We start from the raw sequence: 19,721 nt of genomic DNA on the forward strand, positions 1-19,721 counted from the left end.
AGATAAAGCCAATTAATTATATCTCATCCTGGCCTGAAAAAAAAAATTTATAATAATTAAAATTGGGATGCTTAACTATGTGAATAACATTTGAAATTGGGACAACTATGTGAGGGAAAGAATAGTATTCCATCGCATTATGCTTAACTATGTGAATAACATTTGAAATTGGGACAACTCTTTATTGGAAAATCAATTTATTGCAAATATCCATATTCGTTAGATGCCAAAAATGTATATATTAAATTCCATGGTTTGTCAACTACAAGATAGTTGCACACAACATTAGTGCAACACCAATAAAAGATGTTAGAAGTGGAGAAAGAGTCCTAAGGATTTGGGGGTTGAAGTTGATACCAAATACATTGGGATCAATGACACAGTAAATGTAATGGAGTTTTAGCAAAGGGGCAACACGGACATTGTTGAGGAAGATGGTAAGAGTGAGAAAATGACGGATATTGTTGGAATACACATGTAAGCACTCTTCCAAATAAAGGAGGTTTGAGTGTTCCAAATCCAAGACCAAGAGGGAAAGAATAGTACTCCATTGCATGGTGCTTAATTGTGTGAATGACATTTGAAATTGGGACAACTTTTTATTGGAAAATCAAATTATTGTCAGATATTCATATTTGCCAGATGCCAAAAATAAATAATAGAGACCATGGTTGGTCAACTACAAGATAGTTGCACGTGGCATTAGTGCAACACCAATCAAATATATTAGTAGTGGAGAAAAAGACTCAAGGATTTGGGGGTTGAAGTTGATGTCATACACATTCAGACAAATGACAATCACAAAGCTAATGTAATGGAATTTAAGCAAATCGGGCAATGTAGACATTGTCGAGGAAGATGGGAGGAATGAGAAATAATGGATCTTGTTGGGATATGAGTATAAGCACTCTTCTGAAGAAAGAAGAGTTGTCGAGGGGGCTTAAGTGTACCAAATCCAAGACCAATAAGGAAAGAATTGCCACGAGAAAGAAGAGTTGTGAATGATATTTGAAATTGGGACAACTCTATATTGGAAAACTAGTTTATTGTTAGATATTCATATTTGTCAGTTGCCAAAAATAAATGGTAAAGGTCATGGTTCGTCAACTATAAGATAGTTGCACATGGCATTAATGCAACACCAATCAAAATGTTTTTTTTTTTTTGGAAAAATAATTACAACATGCTGTTAACTCCGCAACTCGATTCCTTTCCCTCCTACAGTCCCAAACACTTTGTACATGGAGATGTGTCAATTCAGCTACAAAACCTTTGACAACATTCAAAATGTTAGAAATAGAGAAAAAGTCCCAAGGATTTGGGGGTTGAAGCTGATCACAAAGTAAATGTGATGGAGTTTCAGCAAATGGGCAGCATGGACATTGTTGAGGAAAATGGGATGAGTGAGAAAACGTCGGATCCTTGTTGGAATGCGAGTATAAGCAATCTTCCAAAAAAAGTAGGGTTGTTGAAGAGAGGGGGGGGGGGGGTTGAGTGTGTCAAATCTAAGACATAGAGGGAAAGATGCTTAATTCTACTACATATGCTTAATCGTGTGACTAACATTTGAAATTAGGACAACTTTCTGGTGGAAAATCAATTTATTACCAAATATCCATATTCGTTAGATGCCAAAAATAAATAGTAAAGGCCATGGTTGGTCAACAAGAATATATTTGCATGTGGCATTAGTGCATCACCAATCAAAGATGTTAGAGTGGAGAAAAGGTCCAAGAGATTTAGGGGTTGAAGTTGATGCCATACATTTTGAGACCAATGACAGTCACAAAGTAAATGTAATAGAGTTTAAGCAGAGGGGTAATGGGGACATTGCTGCGAAAGGAGTGAGAAAATAGCAGATCTTGTTGACATACGAGTACAAGCATTCTTCTAAAAAAAAGAAGAGTTGTTGAGGGGGGCTTGGGTGTGCCAGATCCAAGACCAAGAGGGGGAGAGGGTTATGAGAAAAAGTAGGAGGGAAAGAATTTAACTGGGCCAAAGTTCTTTGTTCAAAAATTTTAAAAAGTTAGAATATTAATATTAAAGATTGACAACGGTGCATTATTAGCATTAATTTATAAACTGAAAGAAATAATAAAAGGTTTAAGGGAGGCTTGAATGTGTTTAGAATAGCATTATTTTGTCTAATAGTGTCACAAATTCTAAATCCTCCCATGGATTTTGGCTTAATTAAGGTAGACTGATTAATTGTATTAGCCGTTAGATTAGTTGGGTTTTCATCCCCCAAAAGAATGGTCTATGGATTTTGTTAATGAATTCACACATTTGAAGAGGCAAGTGAATAGTTTGGATTAGCATATAATAAGGGGATTGCAAAGGTGTATGGCTAGCCATGGCTAAATATATTCATTGCCATCCTTCAATACTAGTTGAAGTTTTTCAAGGAGATGTCTTTATGTTTGGACTTTGGAGTCTTCTATTTTTGTGGAATTCATGATATTCATCTTTATTAGAAATATTAAAAAAAATAAAAAATAAAAGTTTAAAGAAAAAAAAAATTAGCAAATAAAAAAAGAGAACATGCATGCATCATGTGGGACCAAACCAGATCTCTTTATATATTGCATCAGCGAATAAAGGGGAAAGACAATTGATTCCCCCATACATATCTAATCCAATAGATTCCCTCTTGCACAAAACCCAAGCCGTTGATACCTAATCAAACGGTTATCAAGCCCAATCTCATAATAAAAATAAAGTACTTGCACACACATGAGTGAAACTCATACGGATCCTCAGCATCTCTCTCAAAAAAAGAAAAAAGAAAAAAAAACCCACACACACTCTCTTTCTTACCAAGCATTGTATGAATACTAGATCAACCTCTTTTCTTATCTCTCTTCTGCTGTCTATTTTGTCACAAATCTCTGCCTTTCTTTTCGTCTCTTCCCTCTTTATTTTTCTTCCCTGAAATCCTCCTCCTCCCTTCTCAGGAGGAGCCTCTTAGGCAACCAAGGTCAGCTTTCTCTCTTTCTGGATTAGATCTTCATAGTTTTCTTCTTTTTTTTTTTTTTTCATATTTTTTTTGGTTTTAATTTTTGGGTTTCTAGAAAGAAGCGAAAAACACGCTAATATATGTGGCCGTCCCTAACTAGTCTGTTAAAAATCCATAATCCACTCCAGAAAATAAGGACCAACACCTTCTTGTTATTGTAGTTAAAAGCCAAAAAAAAACATAACTCAGAGCTCAAGACAACAGATATCTTATTAGATAAAGCCTAGACAAATTTTTTTCCTCTGTACTTTTTTTAAGAAAACCAAGAAAGGGTATTTTTTTTTTCTTTTAAATTTGTCAAAGTTCTGATTTTTATAAAATTGAGTACAAGAATTATTGTATTGCTTTTATGGGTATTAATTAATTATGATCATGAGATAAAGATTTGCAAAATTATTTTTTGTTGTGTGGATCAGGCGTGGTTGGTAGGGTGCAGATCTTAAAGTTAAAAGCTTTTGTTGGAAGAGAAAAAAAGGAAGAAGGAAAAGATGAACAGGATGAGCATGTATCAGCAAAAGAACAGCATGGGATTGGGTCTAGGAGGGTGGTGCGTGGAGGAGAGAGATAACTCTGTGGTGTGCCCAAAGCCTCGCCGGTTGGGTCTTTCTGACCCTTCTTTTCACGACCACCATTTCAGACCCTCTCTCAGATGGCCCATCATGTATGTTCAAATCCCTCTTTAGTCTTTCCCTTATTTGAAAAACAAGTTTTTGTTTTTGGTTTTTCTGCTTTTGCTTTTTTGTTTTTCTGATTTGGGGTTGGTTTTTTTGCTGTGAAATTTTCAGTCATCAAACTGAGATCGGAGATTCAAAAGCAGGAGCGGAGCTTTTGGATATTATTCTCACAAAGGTTCATATCTGTGTGTGTGTGTGTGGAATTTTTGCTTATTAGTATTATTTCTTTTGTGTGTTCGATTTGTGGGTTATTTTAGATGTTTATGTTATTGTTTCTCAAAAATTCATGCTAGATTAGAACACTGAGCTGACAACAACATCTAATTTTTCCAATTCCTAAGGTTGTTTATTTTAATCAATTGCTTTAATTTTCTAAGAAACCAAACACATGGTAACTGCCTGACTTAAGACCAAAAAAAAAAAAAAAACAAGGGTAAATAAATGGGTGGTTCAGATTAGCTCGGACACATGTTAGATATTGTCATACTTATCTTCTTGTCTCGGAGAGAGAGAAAGTTGCTGATAACCAAGTAAACTAACTAATTTTGATTTTTCATTGCTGAACTTTTTTAATCAATTAATTTTATTTCTGGGATTTTGTGAGCTCAAATATTGGTTAACTTTTTATTACGAAGTTCTAATCTACCTTAAAAATTTTGTCTTTTTATAGGGAAATTGTGCTGAGAAATCCTGTAACCAAGTAGCTTCATCACCACCATTTTTCAGTGGATCTCCACCAAGCAGGGCTTCAAATCCTGTAATTCAAGATGAGCATTTCGGCAATGAGAATGTCGTTGCTTTATCTCAAGCACCCCCCTCGCCCTCTGCCCGGAAAGGCCGAGGATGTGTCCGGATGAAATTCGGCCACACACCGGCCCCAGTTCGAGTCGAAGGCTTCGATTGCCTCAGCACAGATAGGAGAAATTGCAGCATCTCTGCTGTGGCTTAAACAATTGAAAATTGCAAAAATAATTACTATCAATCACCCTATGTTCAAAGAGCAAATGGAGATTTTGGGAGAGAGAGAGAGAGAGAGAGAGAGAGAGAGAGAGGAGCTAATGTTAATGTTTTTAGTGAAATGAAAAGTGGTGTAAATACAAGGTCAATGGTTGTTTTGTTCATTGTTGGGTTTTTGTGTATTGAAAGAGTCCCAAGAAGATGTATCATCATGTAAATTATAAGGTGTTGGGAGAGAGGTGGTTTAATTTTGAGGAATAAATTATTAGAGAAAGAAAGAGCAAGTCTTTCTCTTCTCTTGGTTAGGTTGTTTTTATTTTTAATTTTCAGTGCCTTTCAGAAGAGTTTGAAGGCTTTTAGAAAACTTCGTTGGGAGTCTGTAATCTCTTTGTTTTGTCTTTCTATTCCTCTTTGTAATTGAAAGTTGGAGGAAAATGAGCATAAAAAAGTCTTTGGAATTTAGCTTTTTGTTTTGTTCTTTCTTTCCCTTCATTCTTGCCTTTTCCTTTCTACGTGTGCTGCCCACTGTAAAATTAATTCCGTAGTGGAATGGTATTAAAGACTCGGTTATAAAAGCCATATAAATCATAATTAAAAGAGATAAGATATTTGTGTGTTTTTTAAATATTTCTTTTTCATAAATTTTATGAAGAGATTTTTATTTCTAGACTTTAGAAAGTGCTTTTCTTCATTCCTAAACTTCGTGTTTTCAATAGTTTAGGAATTAAAAAAATATAGATATCTTTAAATTTTAATTTTTCATTTCTTTAAAGACGAACTTTACAATAATTAATTTAAGAACGAGAAACTAACTTTTTAAAATTTAAAGATAGAAAATAATCTTTTATTAAGATTTAAGAATCAAAATAAAATTTTACTCTTTATTTTATTTTAAATAAATATAATAGTATTTCAATCTATAATAATAATTTTTTATTATCATATCAACATATTAATTAATTTTTAATACAAACAAAAATTAATTTTTAAATTTTATATTCAACGGTGAAAGAGGTTGAATTAACTAAAACTTATTTTCAATAATTTAAGTTATCTTGAGTATTCATTTCTAAATAAAATCGTGCGTAGTACTTTTGAGCTGTTATGCTTAGCACCTCAAATAGGAATTTGTCAAAGGGAGATGCCATTAGCCAACAATGACGTTTGGGGGAATATTCTAAAATAGGCTAAACAATTTGGGTGGTGACTTTCATTGTTTGTTTCTTGTGTATAGGCCATTTTGACGTAGATGATAACTATTGGGCGTGTTATGTTTGATGAGAAAAAGGTTGAATGGGTCTTAAAACTGAAGGCTGACAAAGTGACAACAGCCGTGTCGACAATATAAATAATATATATCTGAAATTCCTGTACCCAAATTCACAGTTTGTTTATGGGTCAATTTTCTTGATTGGATTTTTTTTTTTTTTTTTTGAGAATCTTGATTGGATTTTAATAATTCGGTATTATTGAAAAAGCTGAAATCAAGAATTAACATATATGAGATTCATGAGTTTCAATCTGCTCTATTGATAAAGTCTCGAATGATTGAATAAAAAATTTGAGATTCAATTCCTGCTTATTATGATGATAGTTCTTTATCATTAAGAGTGAGTGTCATAAGTAGAAACTTTCTATAAAAAAAAGGAATTAACATATAAGTATGATGTAAATTTGGGTGCATATCTTGTGTCTTTGGCTAAACAAGACTTTGACATGCAAATGTGTTGGTACTATTTATACTTGGTCAAAATAAGGTTTTAGAGCATTTGCATTAGTGCAATAGAAAATAAGTGTCAAATTTACACATTCAAACCTCAACATTATCCACATCAAAAAAGCTAAAATATGCAAAATTTTCAAATTGTTATAGTAACCGTGTAAATATACACTGTTACTATAGCTTTGTATATCGTTATTTAAAATTTTTTTCCTCTCTCGCCTCTTGTCTCATCAAATTCCTCTCTCTTTTTATGAAGTTAATTATAAATAAAGAATGAATTTAAATAAAATAGAATTTAGAATAAATAATATGATGTGAGTTTTTTTTGAAAAGTGATTGTGTAAAATAGAACAAGTAAATTCTTATATTAAAATAGACAAAATTTTTGCACAATTTGATGTTAATGCCTTCCTAGTCTAATAGTAGTTAAGAACTACTATAGTTACGCCCATGTAAGAAAGTTACACTACTCAACCCTCCTAACTATTTTAGGAGGGTGTGTGTTCTTTATACCTCGTCAAAATAAGATCTTAGAATAAGAGCAGTTAGGAACTACTATAATTATCCTAATAAGGAAGCTACACTAATCAACCCCTATAGTATCCATACTACTATTTAAAAGATTTTTCTTGTTTGAGATTCTCAATTTATATGTCTAAAATACTTTCAAATTCATCGTTTCTAATACTGAAATCATAAGATTAGGCATGTAAAATTAGTAATTTAAACTCTTAATTTTTAGCTAAATTTTTTAAAGAAAGTTTTTTCTCCTACCTCCACATTTTTCTCTTATGTTAGTTGTCAAGTACTAATACAATTTCTTCTTTTTGAAAAAATAAAAAATATTTTTTCCACAAATGCACCTTTTTTTTTTATATCACTAAACTATTTTTTTTTTCCACTTCCATGTTTCTCTCACATTAATCAAATACTAATATAACTTCTTAAAATTTAAAAATAAAACTTGCGTAAAGCATGTAAATCCAAAAAATAAAAGTAAAAAGTCTCGTCATGCTTGATGGGCTAGTACATATATATTTTTATCTTATAAAAAAATATAAAAATAAAAAGGTTGATATTTGGTGAGTGGTTGGAATGGGATGGGAAGAAGGGTTGGAAGTCATTTAACACCTCATTATCCCAAGTCCCAACGCGGACAGTCACAGATACATATACAGTTGCGCCGTTGCTATCCGTAAGGCGCGCTGACAGCGTAGCATCTTCCTTGTGCGTTATCTTCTTGTTTTACGCTTTTCTTTCGCTTTAGGTGTGGGTCACAACTCACAACTCACAACTCACAACTCACAACTCACATAGGCAAATAAAGCCTATCACACAGGAAACTGTCTCTTGTGGAATCTATCTATCTATCTATATTGCTTTCTTTCTCTTCTTCTTTTCGTTCTTCTTGTTGTAAATTATCAGTTTGGAGTGAATGACGCTCTTCTCACTTGTCATCATTTGACTACTATTCTTTAAGATAGTGAGGTTTTTTTTTTTGTTTTTTGTTTTAAATAAAAAAACAAGGAAAAAAAACTTTATATTAAACTCTTTTATGAAATCATATTATACTTTTTTTACTAAATTAAGTTAGATATTTAGAATATGCAAATCTTGTAATTTTTGGTAGCTTATTTATAGTATTTATATTTATTAAAACATATAGTTTAGGTAACTTTTATGTCAAATGTATGGAAAAAAAAAGTTAAAAACTATTTTTTTTGGGGATAAAAAAGCTAGTTTAAAAAAAAGAAGAAGTTAGTTTTGTTAATTTTTATTTAGAAAAAAAAAAAAAGAGACAAAAAACAGAAATTTTTTTCCCCAAAAATACAACACTATGTTTGGGATTTTCTTAAAATAAAAAAAATTTGCCTTTTACTTTGTTTTAGCTTTTTGACAAAAAATATAACTTTTAGCTTAAAAAAAAAAAAACTAGTTTTTACTTTTTACTATTTTGTAATACATTTAACATAAAAGTTACCAAAAACCATATATTTATATAAAAAAAAAAAAAACTATGTAAATAAGCTACTAGAAAAAAGACACTTAATTTTCCTTCAATTCAAAAGTGTTAGGAGCATTAGCATCTGAGATTGTAAAAATCCCAAAATGCTTTTTTTAGCACCTTAAACACCTAAAACCTTAGAGCCTTGGCATCAGGTGTGCCAAATGCTAAGTTATTAGCATTTGGCACACCAAATACCCTAATCCATACTTCATGAGGTATGCAAAATGCTAAAAAAAATAGCATGGTGCTACATTACCCTTTTACTATTTTAGAAGGAACTGTAACACCATGCTTTTTTTTTTTACTTAGTTTTTTTTTTTTTTTTAATATTATATTTACTCTCTTCTCTCCTCATCAGCCACTCTTCCTTGACTCTCTCTCTCTCTCTCTCTCTCCTTTGCCTCTATCTCTCTCATAGTCACAACTATCCCTCTCTCACTCTCAGCCTCTCGCCATGCCGCCGATGCCTTTAGAACCCGCCACACTATTGACGCTGCCCACCTTACTCTTTGGATTTTGAGTTTATTTTGGTTGTTTTTTTGTGTGTGGTGATTTTGAGTTAGGTTTTTGGTGGTTTTGGGTTGATCTGATTTTGGGCCTTTTGGGTTGATGATGGTTGTTTGATTTTGTGTTATTTTTACAATGGCTAGTGGTGGTTGGGTGAATTTTGGGTGATTTTAGTTGCTATTGGTGGTGGTGGGTTTGCATTTTTGCGGTAGTGGTGGGTTGTGAGGGTGGTGGTGGCTAAGTTTTGTATTTTTTTTTTTTTAATATCAATGGATTGTTCTTAAAGGATATTTTAGGTGGCGTTTGGTATGTGGGGGAATCTACATTACTTCTTGCATCTAGATTTCTAGGAATGTGATGCCTTGCAATCTGGATGCCTAGGAATGTAACTATTCCTATGTTTGATTTAATTGGGAATCTAATAAGATTCCTAAGAATGTGAGATTATAATGTTTGATTTATCCCTAGAAATCTTAACTGAATTATTTATTTTTCTCATTCTATCCTTAGATTTGTAAATCCAATATAAGTTTAAAAAAAAAAAAAAGATAATAATATTCCTTTAAATAAATAATGAAAACAAAATATAAACTATAAGTTATGAAAAATTCATTAAAACTACCATCTAAAAGAAGAAAAGATGAATATATCAACAGAGTTGTCTATTCTATTTATGTTGTTTTGGTGGGAAGACATAAAGATAAATGAAAAGATATTGATGATTTATTTTATATTTTATGTCAATTGCTTAAATGATAAGAAAAAAAAGTTAAATTTTTTAATTTATAAAAAATACAATTTTTTTTAAGCTTGGGAATTTGAATACTCACTTGTTTTAAAGAGAATCCACATTCCTACTGAAAGGGGGTTAAAGGGGGAATCCAAATTCCCCTGACATCTGATTCTCTAGTGTGATTTGCAACAAAATATGAGAATCTTTAAATATTCTTGGGAATTCTAAAACATTACCCTGTACCATGCCATATTAATGTGCTGTAATGAAAAAATAGAAGGTGTGATGTAAGATGTATTGTAAAATAGTGTGTTAAAATAATAAAGTAGTTGTTTGATATGTTAAAATGGTGTATTTTTAAAATAGTTGTTGCTGGTGTGCTTACAGCATCTATGACTTTATACCTAAATGTAAAGTTGTAATTTACAACTATTTTGTGTTGGCTTTATTTCCGTGCCAAATTTGATTGTAATTTTGTTCATTTTATGTGGGATTTATTTGTAAGGGTTGTGTATGAGAGAGAGTGTGTGAAGACTTAAGGCATCTATTGAAGACAAAATGAGTTTTCGCGGGTAGCTCGCTACTAGCCATCTCGTGAAGTGATGCATGTGCCCAACACATTACTGGAATGCGAAGAGTCAGGATAGGATGGAGACAGCTGGTTTTTGCGAGTGTCTTGCGAATAAGGCCTTCCCGCGAGATTCCCGCGAAATAGTCTGTTTTGCTATTTTGTCTTATTTGCTCCACTACATCCTCATACACACTATATATGTCATCATTACCCACATATTGAGTAGAGAGCTTTTCAGAGAGAAAACCCTAGCCACAAACCCTTGAGAGTGTGACATTGTCATACCCACAATTCTCTACACTATCCATTGTGGTTTTCCTTTACTCCTACCTCTCTATTTCCAAATCCTTGAGAGATTGATAGCCAAAACACTTACCACACCCATACTGAGTGTCTAGTGAGTTTTTGGTGCTGCTAGGAAGCATTGGAAGAAGCCAAGCATTGAAAGAAGCCAAGCTTTGGCAGATGCAATCGGGCGCATTGTGGGATCCGGAAAGCTAGACAAGACACGATTCCGAGAAGTCTTGTTAGAGTAGGAGCTTGGAGGGCTTAGGTGCATTGCGTAGATTAGGCTTGGAGGGTCTTTTGCTATTCGTGTATCCTAATTTATTGTCTAGTGGATCAATTTACTGCTTGGAAGGCGGCGGAGAGGTTTTTCGCCGAGTTCTTCGGTTTCCTTTTCAATAACACATCAGCGTGTTATCTTGTGTTTGCATCTCTCTTCTCTACTCTTTTAGCTTTCATTTTACTGCTATGATTTGTTGAATATGGCTTAGAGTAGTTGTATTGCTTGTTCGCTCGTATTTACTATATTCCGCATTTAGTTTAAGTTAGAGTAAAATCAACCAAGCCGTAATTTTTAATTTGGGGTCTAAACAGCTCTTGTATTTTTAACACAAATCCGAGCATTCACTAAACAATTTAGAAGTCAACTACACTGAGCTTTTATTAGTAGAAGTTCACTGTAATATTTTTTACTCCTTTTTTTTATTCTTTTTTCTTCTCTTGCCTCTCTCTTTCTCTTTCTGTCTCTTACACTCTCTCTCATCCTTCTCTATATCCCGTCCTTTTGACTTCTCTCGGTCATACTTCTCTCTCTTAGACCTTAAAGTCAATGCCTTCAAGGTGGAGATAGATGTGGGCTTTTCGTGGGTTAAGAGTTTTGTGGATCATGTTGGAGATTGGCATTTGGTGGGATGCTAGGTTTTGTGGGTTGTTTGGCAGTGATGATGGTGGGTTGCTGGTTTTGAGAGAAGTGGTGGTGGTGGTGGGTCATTGTGGGCGCAAAGGGAGTATGCCTCAGCCTTGGAGTGGACTATATCGAAGGGTGGAAGATGGAGTTGGGCTACTCATTTACATACATAGGTCTGCATATAAGATTATGGATCTGGAGTTTGGGTATGGTTTGGGAACATGTTAGGCACCCAAGATCGCACAGCTTGTGGGTTGGCCTCCATTATGTGTTATTAGGCTATATTTAAATAAAGAAGTTATTAAAAGAGCTTTAATGTTTAACCTAAACATACATCATGCACTTAAATGAAATAACACACACAACATGTTAAAGATCACATCACAATATAAAAGGAAACATATAAAGCACAATCAAACAAATATATTAAAAAAAGGAAAAGATAACAAATAAACAAACACAAAAGGAAAAATATCACAAATAAACCAAACATGACAAAAAGACTTAAACAAACATGGAAAACAACTAAACACAAGTAACTAATCTAAACAGAGTCAAACAAAATCAAAGAACAAGTGAAAAATTAATAAAACAATATTTTTGTCAAATATGAGTTCAGGGTGCATACGCATGGTCAAAACCAAACGCATGCATATTCAATGATGTGTACGCATCTTTTAGCATAGAAACGATAAATCACATTTTTATAGATTTAATCAAACTAAGATATAGCATGTGAGATCAAATAAGCATGTTAGAAGCCCTAAACACTAAACTAACATGAAGCAAATAAAACAAACATTAATATAAACAAATAAACATGAAACAAAATCAAATAAGTATATTAAACTAACATAAAATAAATAAACATGTTAAACTTTACATAAAACCAAAATAACAAAACAAGAACAACAAAAACAGATTATAAACAATCTAAAATCAAATTAAAACATATCAAACATAATTAAAATCAACAAGCAAATAAAATATAATAACTAGAGAAATTATATTAAGAACTCATGTGAATCATATTAAGCATTAGAGGAGTTCATGGGAAGAACACTCACCTTGCTTAAGATTATGAGTTTGGAGTTTGTTTAACCGACTCCTATGCCTACAACACAAAGATTAGATTGATAGAACAAAGGATTGAAGAACACAATAGTTTTTAGGAATCACAACTCAAGAACAAAAGGTTTTGAGAAATCAAATTAGAACATTAGTTTCTACCTTAGAACTAACTAAAGAGAGGTTTCAAATGTTTAAAAAATGTGCTCAGGTCTGTGTGGGAGTCTAGAAAAGATGAACTAGGGTTTTATAGAAGATGGGGGCAAAAAATAGACTCTCTTTTGTTAGGGTTTTGATTGGAGACATAAGGTGAGTATTTATAAGTTAAAATTAGGATTTTCGGGTTTTTTAGAGGTCTTTGGACATTCCCAAGGGTCTAGGAGCCAGCCCACATCAAAATATGATATTTTGAGCCCGTAAAAATGAAGTTTTTTAAAACCCAAAAATCAAGTGTGTGTACACATCTTTTGTGTGTGTGCTCGCACACTTGATTCATGCGTACACATACCCAAATTCTTGATAACTCTAATGACTAGACTTCAAATGGTCATACATCACTCAATATAAATCTAAATTAGGAAATATTTGTGTTCAAATTAAAGTCCAGGATTTCTACTTTCCAATGAAACAAACCTCACTCAAAAATTATTTGTGGATCAAAATTTATGGTTAAAACAATGAGCAAAGGTCATTGTTCAGTATCGATTTTAAAGCGATTTGAAAATTATTGAGTTGTGATTACTTTCAAATTATTGTGAACTCTTTAATTACCTTTAGTTGACATATGTCAAGCTTATCATTGGGTCCAGGGACCAAAATTTATTAACCAGATACAAAATGAGGTGTCTATAGTCGTTTTGTTGGGTGGTGGATTGCTTTATCTGGTGGCAATTGTGGCTAGTGGTTTTTGTGGTTGGTGGTGGCGATGGAGATCAGTGGTTATGGTGGTGTGTGAGGGAGACTAAGAGAGGGGTAGACTGGAAGAGAGGAAGAGAGAGAAGATAGACATGGGTGAGAAGGAAGAAAGATGAGTTGTTTATATTATTTTAATGTGTTGTATGTTAAAATGGGAGATGAGATGTAGGGTGTATTGTTAAATACTTAAATGGAGTGTTAAAATATATAAAGTAACTTTTTGGGTTGTGAAATAAAATTTCTTTTAGAAGCCTGAATGTGAATGCTCAAATACGTGAGTCCTCTTCAAAATTTGAAAACTATCTTCTTTATTTACAAAGAGAAACTTTTTCCACCCAAAAAAAAAAAAAAATTTATTTTTACTTTTCTCTTACTTGTGTAAATTATCATCTCCCTCACAAGAAGTAAAATATTTCTGAAAACTGGAGTTCTATTTATTTATTTTTGGGAGGGAGGGGGTGGGGGGCTCAAGAATTTGAGTTTGATTGTATCAGAATAGAAAACTAACTAAACCTCAAACTAAATGAGGTGCAATAGATATGTGAAGAAATAAGTCAAAGTAGTTGAATTGATTTTGATGAGATCCATCACAATCTCTTAACAAATCAAGCCCCCAACATTTTGGATGATCTCAATTAATTGCATTACTCATCATTCTTTTTCATTTCTTATCAACTAAATATTTACCTAGTAGGATTGGTTTAGAATCAAAGATTGGAATTCTGTAGAGAGACAAAGTTTTCTCAATGAATTTTTATTTAAGAATAGACTTGCATATATTTATGTGGTTGATCATGAATGATTTAAGTACACACGTAAGGCACCCCTCTCAGAGTTAGTTTAATTGCTGACCATGGTGCCTTCATAACCCAAGAGGCCTTCTAACCCTTTGCTTGGATATTTATCTCACTATTAATGAAATATTTCATTCATTCTTGAACCAGAGATTGAAACCTTAACCTCGGAAAAGGACAATGGACTAGACAAAGACGATAGCTAGGTGGTATCTTACTATTATCTTCCTTGACATGAGTTATCATGTCAACTTGATCTTGGACAGGGATTAGGGCCAGAAGTAGTTCTATGATTTGATATTTTATGAAGACTTGGTGTAAATCTTTTGCTTCACACCCTCCACTAAGGATATATCACATCATCATATTACTAAAATATAAATACATCTGACCACACAAGATAATATTTCAATAAATATCATATTTCAAGTTTTAAATAAATGGTTGATGTGTTGTTATTAGATATGGTAGGATGCCTTGAGTTTTGTTAGAATTTATACTTGTATAATTTTGTTGGCAAACACGTGAACACAAACTTGTATAGATAGAGTTCGTAGAGTTTATAAGATTGATTAGATAATACCCAAGAAGTTGGTATTTAGTGTGCAAGAACTAGAATGAAGCTGATTCAAGGATTAGGATTTTTAACAACTTCTACCTATCGAAACTTAAGTTCGATCACTCGAAAGTTGTATGTCAGAATCATTTCTTCATCCCATCAGTAGTATAGGTTTCAGACTTACTTCACTAAGTATTTAAGAGAAACTCTAGGGCACATTTTTTGGGGACTTTGTAGTAGCTCAATTTGAGATCTAAAGGTTTGTACCTACTGCTCTTTCAAATTTCCTACTGATGATCACTCACACACTCATTAAATCGGTGGATTCAAGTTGCTATTTTCCATTTATCACATGTACTGGACTCAAATCTTCGATGGGACATTGAAGTATGTAGGCTAGAGGTTCACATTGTAGTAGTTCACTATCAAAATGTTTGTGAGATTTAGAGCTCATTTTAGTAATTGTAGTTAGGTTTACTATGAATAGGGTTATTCCATTTGTAAATCTGTATCTTAAAGTGAAACTATTCACCTCAAGATTGATAAGGTCAAGTCACTCTAGGCTTTTCCTTTGGAATGATTTGTTTTATTAGGTTTCCTAGGTAGTTCACTATCAGAACATCTGTGGGATTTGGAGCTCAGTTCAGTAATTGTTAGGCCTGTCCATGGGTCAGGCCGGTTTGAGTTTGGGCTTGAACCGAACTCAACCCGTTTGAGTCGGGTGGTTGGATCTTAGACCCGAATTTAACCGAATAGTTGGGTCGGACTCGGTGCTTCAGGCCACCGGATGGGCGGGTCGGAGTTGTTGGTTAGGCGGGTTTGGGCCATTAATGGGCCCAGTTTTTGGACTTCTATGAAAAAAAATTTGGTTCAATTTTTTAAGCCCTTTTAGCCCAAATTAAGGAGTTTGGCAGTTTTAAAAATTATTTGGGTGTCATATTTTTTGAACTTTCCATATAAAACAGATTGGGCCTCCCTTTTCCTCTCTTTTCTTGTTTTTTTATTTTTTAAAATGGGCCTTCAAGTAAACTTAAATTAAGCTACTTCACTTATAAATATATTGGGCCTTCAGAACATAAACTTTCTGGAAAAAATACCTCACCACAGGTCACAAAATAAGCCAATTTTTACCACCTGTTAAGCATTAAATATCTTGGACAAAATAACCCACCACAACACACAAAATAAACCTATTTTTACAACATCTGTTAAGCATCCACACATTGACCACAAAAACTAAACACATCAATATATATTGTAAAACCTGGACAAAGAGCACAACACAAGTAACACAGATAATCCTATTTTCACCAAATCCTAACTTCACCACTTGTGACTTGTTAAACAGCCACATTGACTACCCAAAAATTAACACAACAAATAACCTGGACAAAATAGCAAATCAATACACAAAACATGTGTATTTCCAACAACCACATAACAAGTAGTATTTCCAACAACAAATAAGCCAACCATAGCAAGCATAAGCTACAGATTTATATTGCAATACTTCCATCTATATATATATAAATGGATATATAATAGGTAAGTCATATAGGCTGAGAAGGAAATTAGATTACTGCAAGTTGATAAGGCAGTAAATCATAAGAAGGCAGTAACCTTGCTGGCTATACAATGTTCCTAGCAATATAATTAGAAAATCAATTTACAAAAAAGCTTCCAAAATGTTCCCAAAAGGCTGCGTCAATTACAAAATAAATAATTCCGCCTACAAAAGACAAAAAAATATTTAACAAATAATACATTACTACCAAATACAAGACCAAATATAAAGGGCAGCAAATTTATAACGATAAGAGGCGAAAGGCAGTAACATACCAAGTCAGTTATCAATCTTCAACACTAATTAAGGGTCGTTTGCCTGAGCTAGAACCCAATTTGGAGTTGGTACTTACTGATGCACTTGATGATGATTGTTGATTTAAAACTAGAAAAGAAAAGGAAATAAATACAACATATTAAAAATTTTTTGAACATGAGACTTTCAATAATAATTAATAGACTACAAGTTCCAAAATTTAAACATATTACCTAAATCATGAAATTCCTCCTCCAATGCCTCAACCTCATCCCTTGATTGGCGATGAGAAATTGGTACTGTGGCTTGAAGCCAATTTTGTGCATATAGAGAGAACTTTGAAATGGATCAACAATGTGGCATCTGGTGCTAAATGCTGACTTAGATGCAATAGTCGAAACTGGTACAACTAGCATATCCTTAGCGACTTTGGACAACATTGGGTACCTACCAAAATTGTCCTTCCACCACCCCAATACCTCAAAATTCACATCCCTTTTACCATCACAATTTTTAGCCAAATACTTTTCAACCTCATTACTACAACCTACAAATTGCTCAGCTTCTAAGAAAAGCTCATATCAAGAGTGAACCATCACATATGGATCACTGGCATCACCTACCATTTGTGTCCTCTCACTCCCATTTGGTTCTTGCACATTTGGGGGATTAACAGAACAGTAAAATGTATACAACTTCATCAAAAGATTTTTCACTTTATCAACCATCACTTTCCCCACTTCATTCCCATAAATTTCTAAAAAAGAAAACTTCAAAAATCTCAAATTTTTTTCATGGATCAAGAACCACAACCACATACAAAAGATGATTAATTTTATCACCTTCCCCCCAATACTTCTCAAATTTAGTTTGCATGTTTGTGGCAGTGTTTTTCAAGAGGGTGTTTTGGGATTTAACTAAATGAGAAATATTCTCCTGAATAACAAAGATCTCATCAAAAAAGGCATTTGAGGTAACATACAAAGAGCCGAAGAACTTCTTTGTTGCATTGTAAAAAAACCTCAAGAAAGTCACAAATGGCCTACAATTTTGGAAATCACTCATACAAGGAGATCCCAAACCTCCACTATCTTCCTTGCTCCTAAAGTATGATGAATAACCATCATCTTCAAAGTCCATCCTAAGGAATACTTTCTCGAATTTTTCAGTAGTTTCTAACATAAGGCAAGTTGAGTTCCACCTAGTAGGTACATCTAGACAAAGAAGACTCTTGGACTCCAAACCTAACATTTCCATAAATTTCCTAAAAGTTTGATTTCTATTGGGCGAGAACTTCACATACCTCACAGCATCACGCACCCTAACAATAGATGCATCAATTTCTTTCAAACCCTCCCCAACAATGAGATTTAGGATATGGGCACAACACCTCATATGCATGAACTCATCTTCTAAAACTGTCCCATTCCAATCTTTTGTTACCATTTGCAAAAATTTAATTATGGTTAAATTGGAGCTAGCATTATATGCATCAATTTCTTTCAAACCAGTACTAGTCTTACTCACTACACTAGGTGGAATTGGGGGCAACTCACCATCGGTAGTTTCAGCTTGGGTTGCAGCAGCAACCTCTTGGGTGGCAGTGGCAGTAGCACCACCAGCTTGGGTGGCAGTAGAATTATCAACTTGTATAACAGTAGAATCATCAGCTTGTATAGAAATAGAGAGAGCATTAGTAGAGGAATCCATGATCTAAAAAAATCAAATATAGAAATTAGCAAACTAGAACAACAATTAATAATAATAATCAAACAAACCAAAAAGGAAAATATTTGATGCTTGAATCCAGATAACAGTATTCTACATAAAACATAAAACTCTAACATAAAACATAAAACAATATTCTACATAAAACAAAACAAAACCCAGGTTGGTGCTCAAAATGACGCTTGAAATTTTAATAAATAAAAAAAGCAAAATAAATAATAAAAGCAGAAACATTGGTGCTCAAATTTATTAAACAAAGACAGCAAAACAACAACTACCACCACCACAACAACATAAGTTATTCATCAACTCTAACAAAAAAAGAACAAAATCCCAACTTTTAACACAAAACACAAAGGGAAACAAAAATCATACCTTAAAGAAACCAGGGGTGTTGAAGTTTTGAATTTGAAGATTGAAAACCCCACTTGAACAACTTTCAATTCCTGAGTAAAATTAAAATAGGAACAGAATTAATCAAACAAATAAACAAAGAACAAAAAAAGTAAAATGGTTAGGGTTTCAATTTTTTTTTTTTTGTTAGTGTTTCAAATTATAAAACTTGGGAGTTTATTTGATTTTTAACAGTATAAATTTTACTAAATAATAAAAGCAGAAACAAAAACTCTAAGTCTCTAACAAAAAAAGAACAAAATCCCAACTTTGAACATAAAAAACAAAGGGAAACAAAAATCAGACCTTAAAAAACCATGGGTGTTAATTTCAAGTTTGAAGACTGAAAACCCCACATGTGCAACTTTCAATTCCTGAATAAAATTTATATAGGAACAAAATTAATCAAACAAATGAACAAAGAACAAAGAATAAAGAACAAAAGTAAATGGTTAACGTTTCAACTATTTCTAGTTAGGGTTTCAAATTATAAAACTTTGGGGTTATTTGATTTTAACAGTAGATTTTCATAACATATATAATAACGAGAGACTAAAAAAAGAGAGATGAGAAAAGGAGAACACATACCCTAGGTTCAACCCATATGATCGACGGCAGGGAGAGGAGTGGCTGCTGGTGGTGGCGGCGGCGGCGACTAGGTGTGAAGAACTTGTAATGAGAAGCTAGGGTTTGGAACTTGGAGTAGAGAGAGGCAAAGTGAGAACTAAGAGTTTGAGAGTGTGGTCTGTTTATTGGTGAGAAGACCGAAGATCAAAGCTTTTAAAGAGTGAAGATTGAAGACCAATGAAGAGTGATGAAGATTTACGATTTCGTATGAAATTGGTGAAGACTGCAGAGATTACTTTTGTTGAAGAGATTTGAGGAATTGGTGAAGAGATTTGAGGTTTTGAGGATTTAAGAGAGAGAGAGAGAGAGAGAGAACGTCTGAGTTTGTCTGAGAGTGAGAGATATGAGATTGAGATAGAGAAAGGTCTAAGCTGAGGCCATGGATTTGGTGATTAGGTGAAGACTGAAGAGAGATTGAGGCCGTTGATCAACTTGAT

General features: G+C 33.3%; 1 protein-coding gene across 1 annotated transcript; it reads left to right on the forward strand.

The window, feature by feature from the left end:
- Positions 1-2,728: 2,728 nt before the first annotated feature.
- Positions 2,729-5,109, forward strand: LOC142632173 (uncharacterized). The gene is made up of 4 exons (XM_075806585.1): positions 2,729-2,977; positions 3,433-3,677; positions 3,802-3,865; positions 4,361-5,109. Exons 2-4 carry the CDS (start codon positions 3,505-3,507, stop codon positions 4,637-4,639), a joined length of 516 nt encoding a protein of 171 aa, XP_075662700.1. The 5' UTR covers positions 2,729-2,977; positions 3,433-3,504; the 3' UTR covers positions 4,640-5,109.
- The last annotated feature ends 14,612 nt before the right edge of the window (positions 5,110-19,721 follow it).

Source organism: Castanea sativa, chromosome 4, assembly GCF_040712315.1.
Source record: "Castanea sativa cultivar Marrone di Chiusa Pesio chromosome 4, ASM4071231v1".
NCBI classification, from domain to species: Eukaryota; Viridiplantae; Streptophyta; class Magnoliopsida; order Fagales; family Fagaceae; genus Castanea; species Castanea sativa.

Excerpts from the sequence above, each read along its gene's own strand:
- LOC142632173 (XM_075806585.1), top strand. The coding sequence starts at position 3,505 with ATGAACAGGATGAGCATGTATCAGCAAAAGAACAGCATGGGATTGGGT. Across the intron at positions 3,678-3,801 it reads TCTCTCAGATGGCCCATCAT|TCATCAAACTGAGATCGGAG; the intron begins GTATGTTCAAAT and ends TGAAATTTTCAG. Across the intron at positions 3,866-4,360 it reads TGGATATTATTCTCACAAAG|GGAAATTGTGCTGAGAAATC; the intron begins GTTCATATCTGT and ends GTCTTTTTATAG.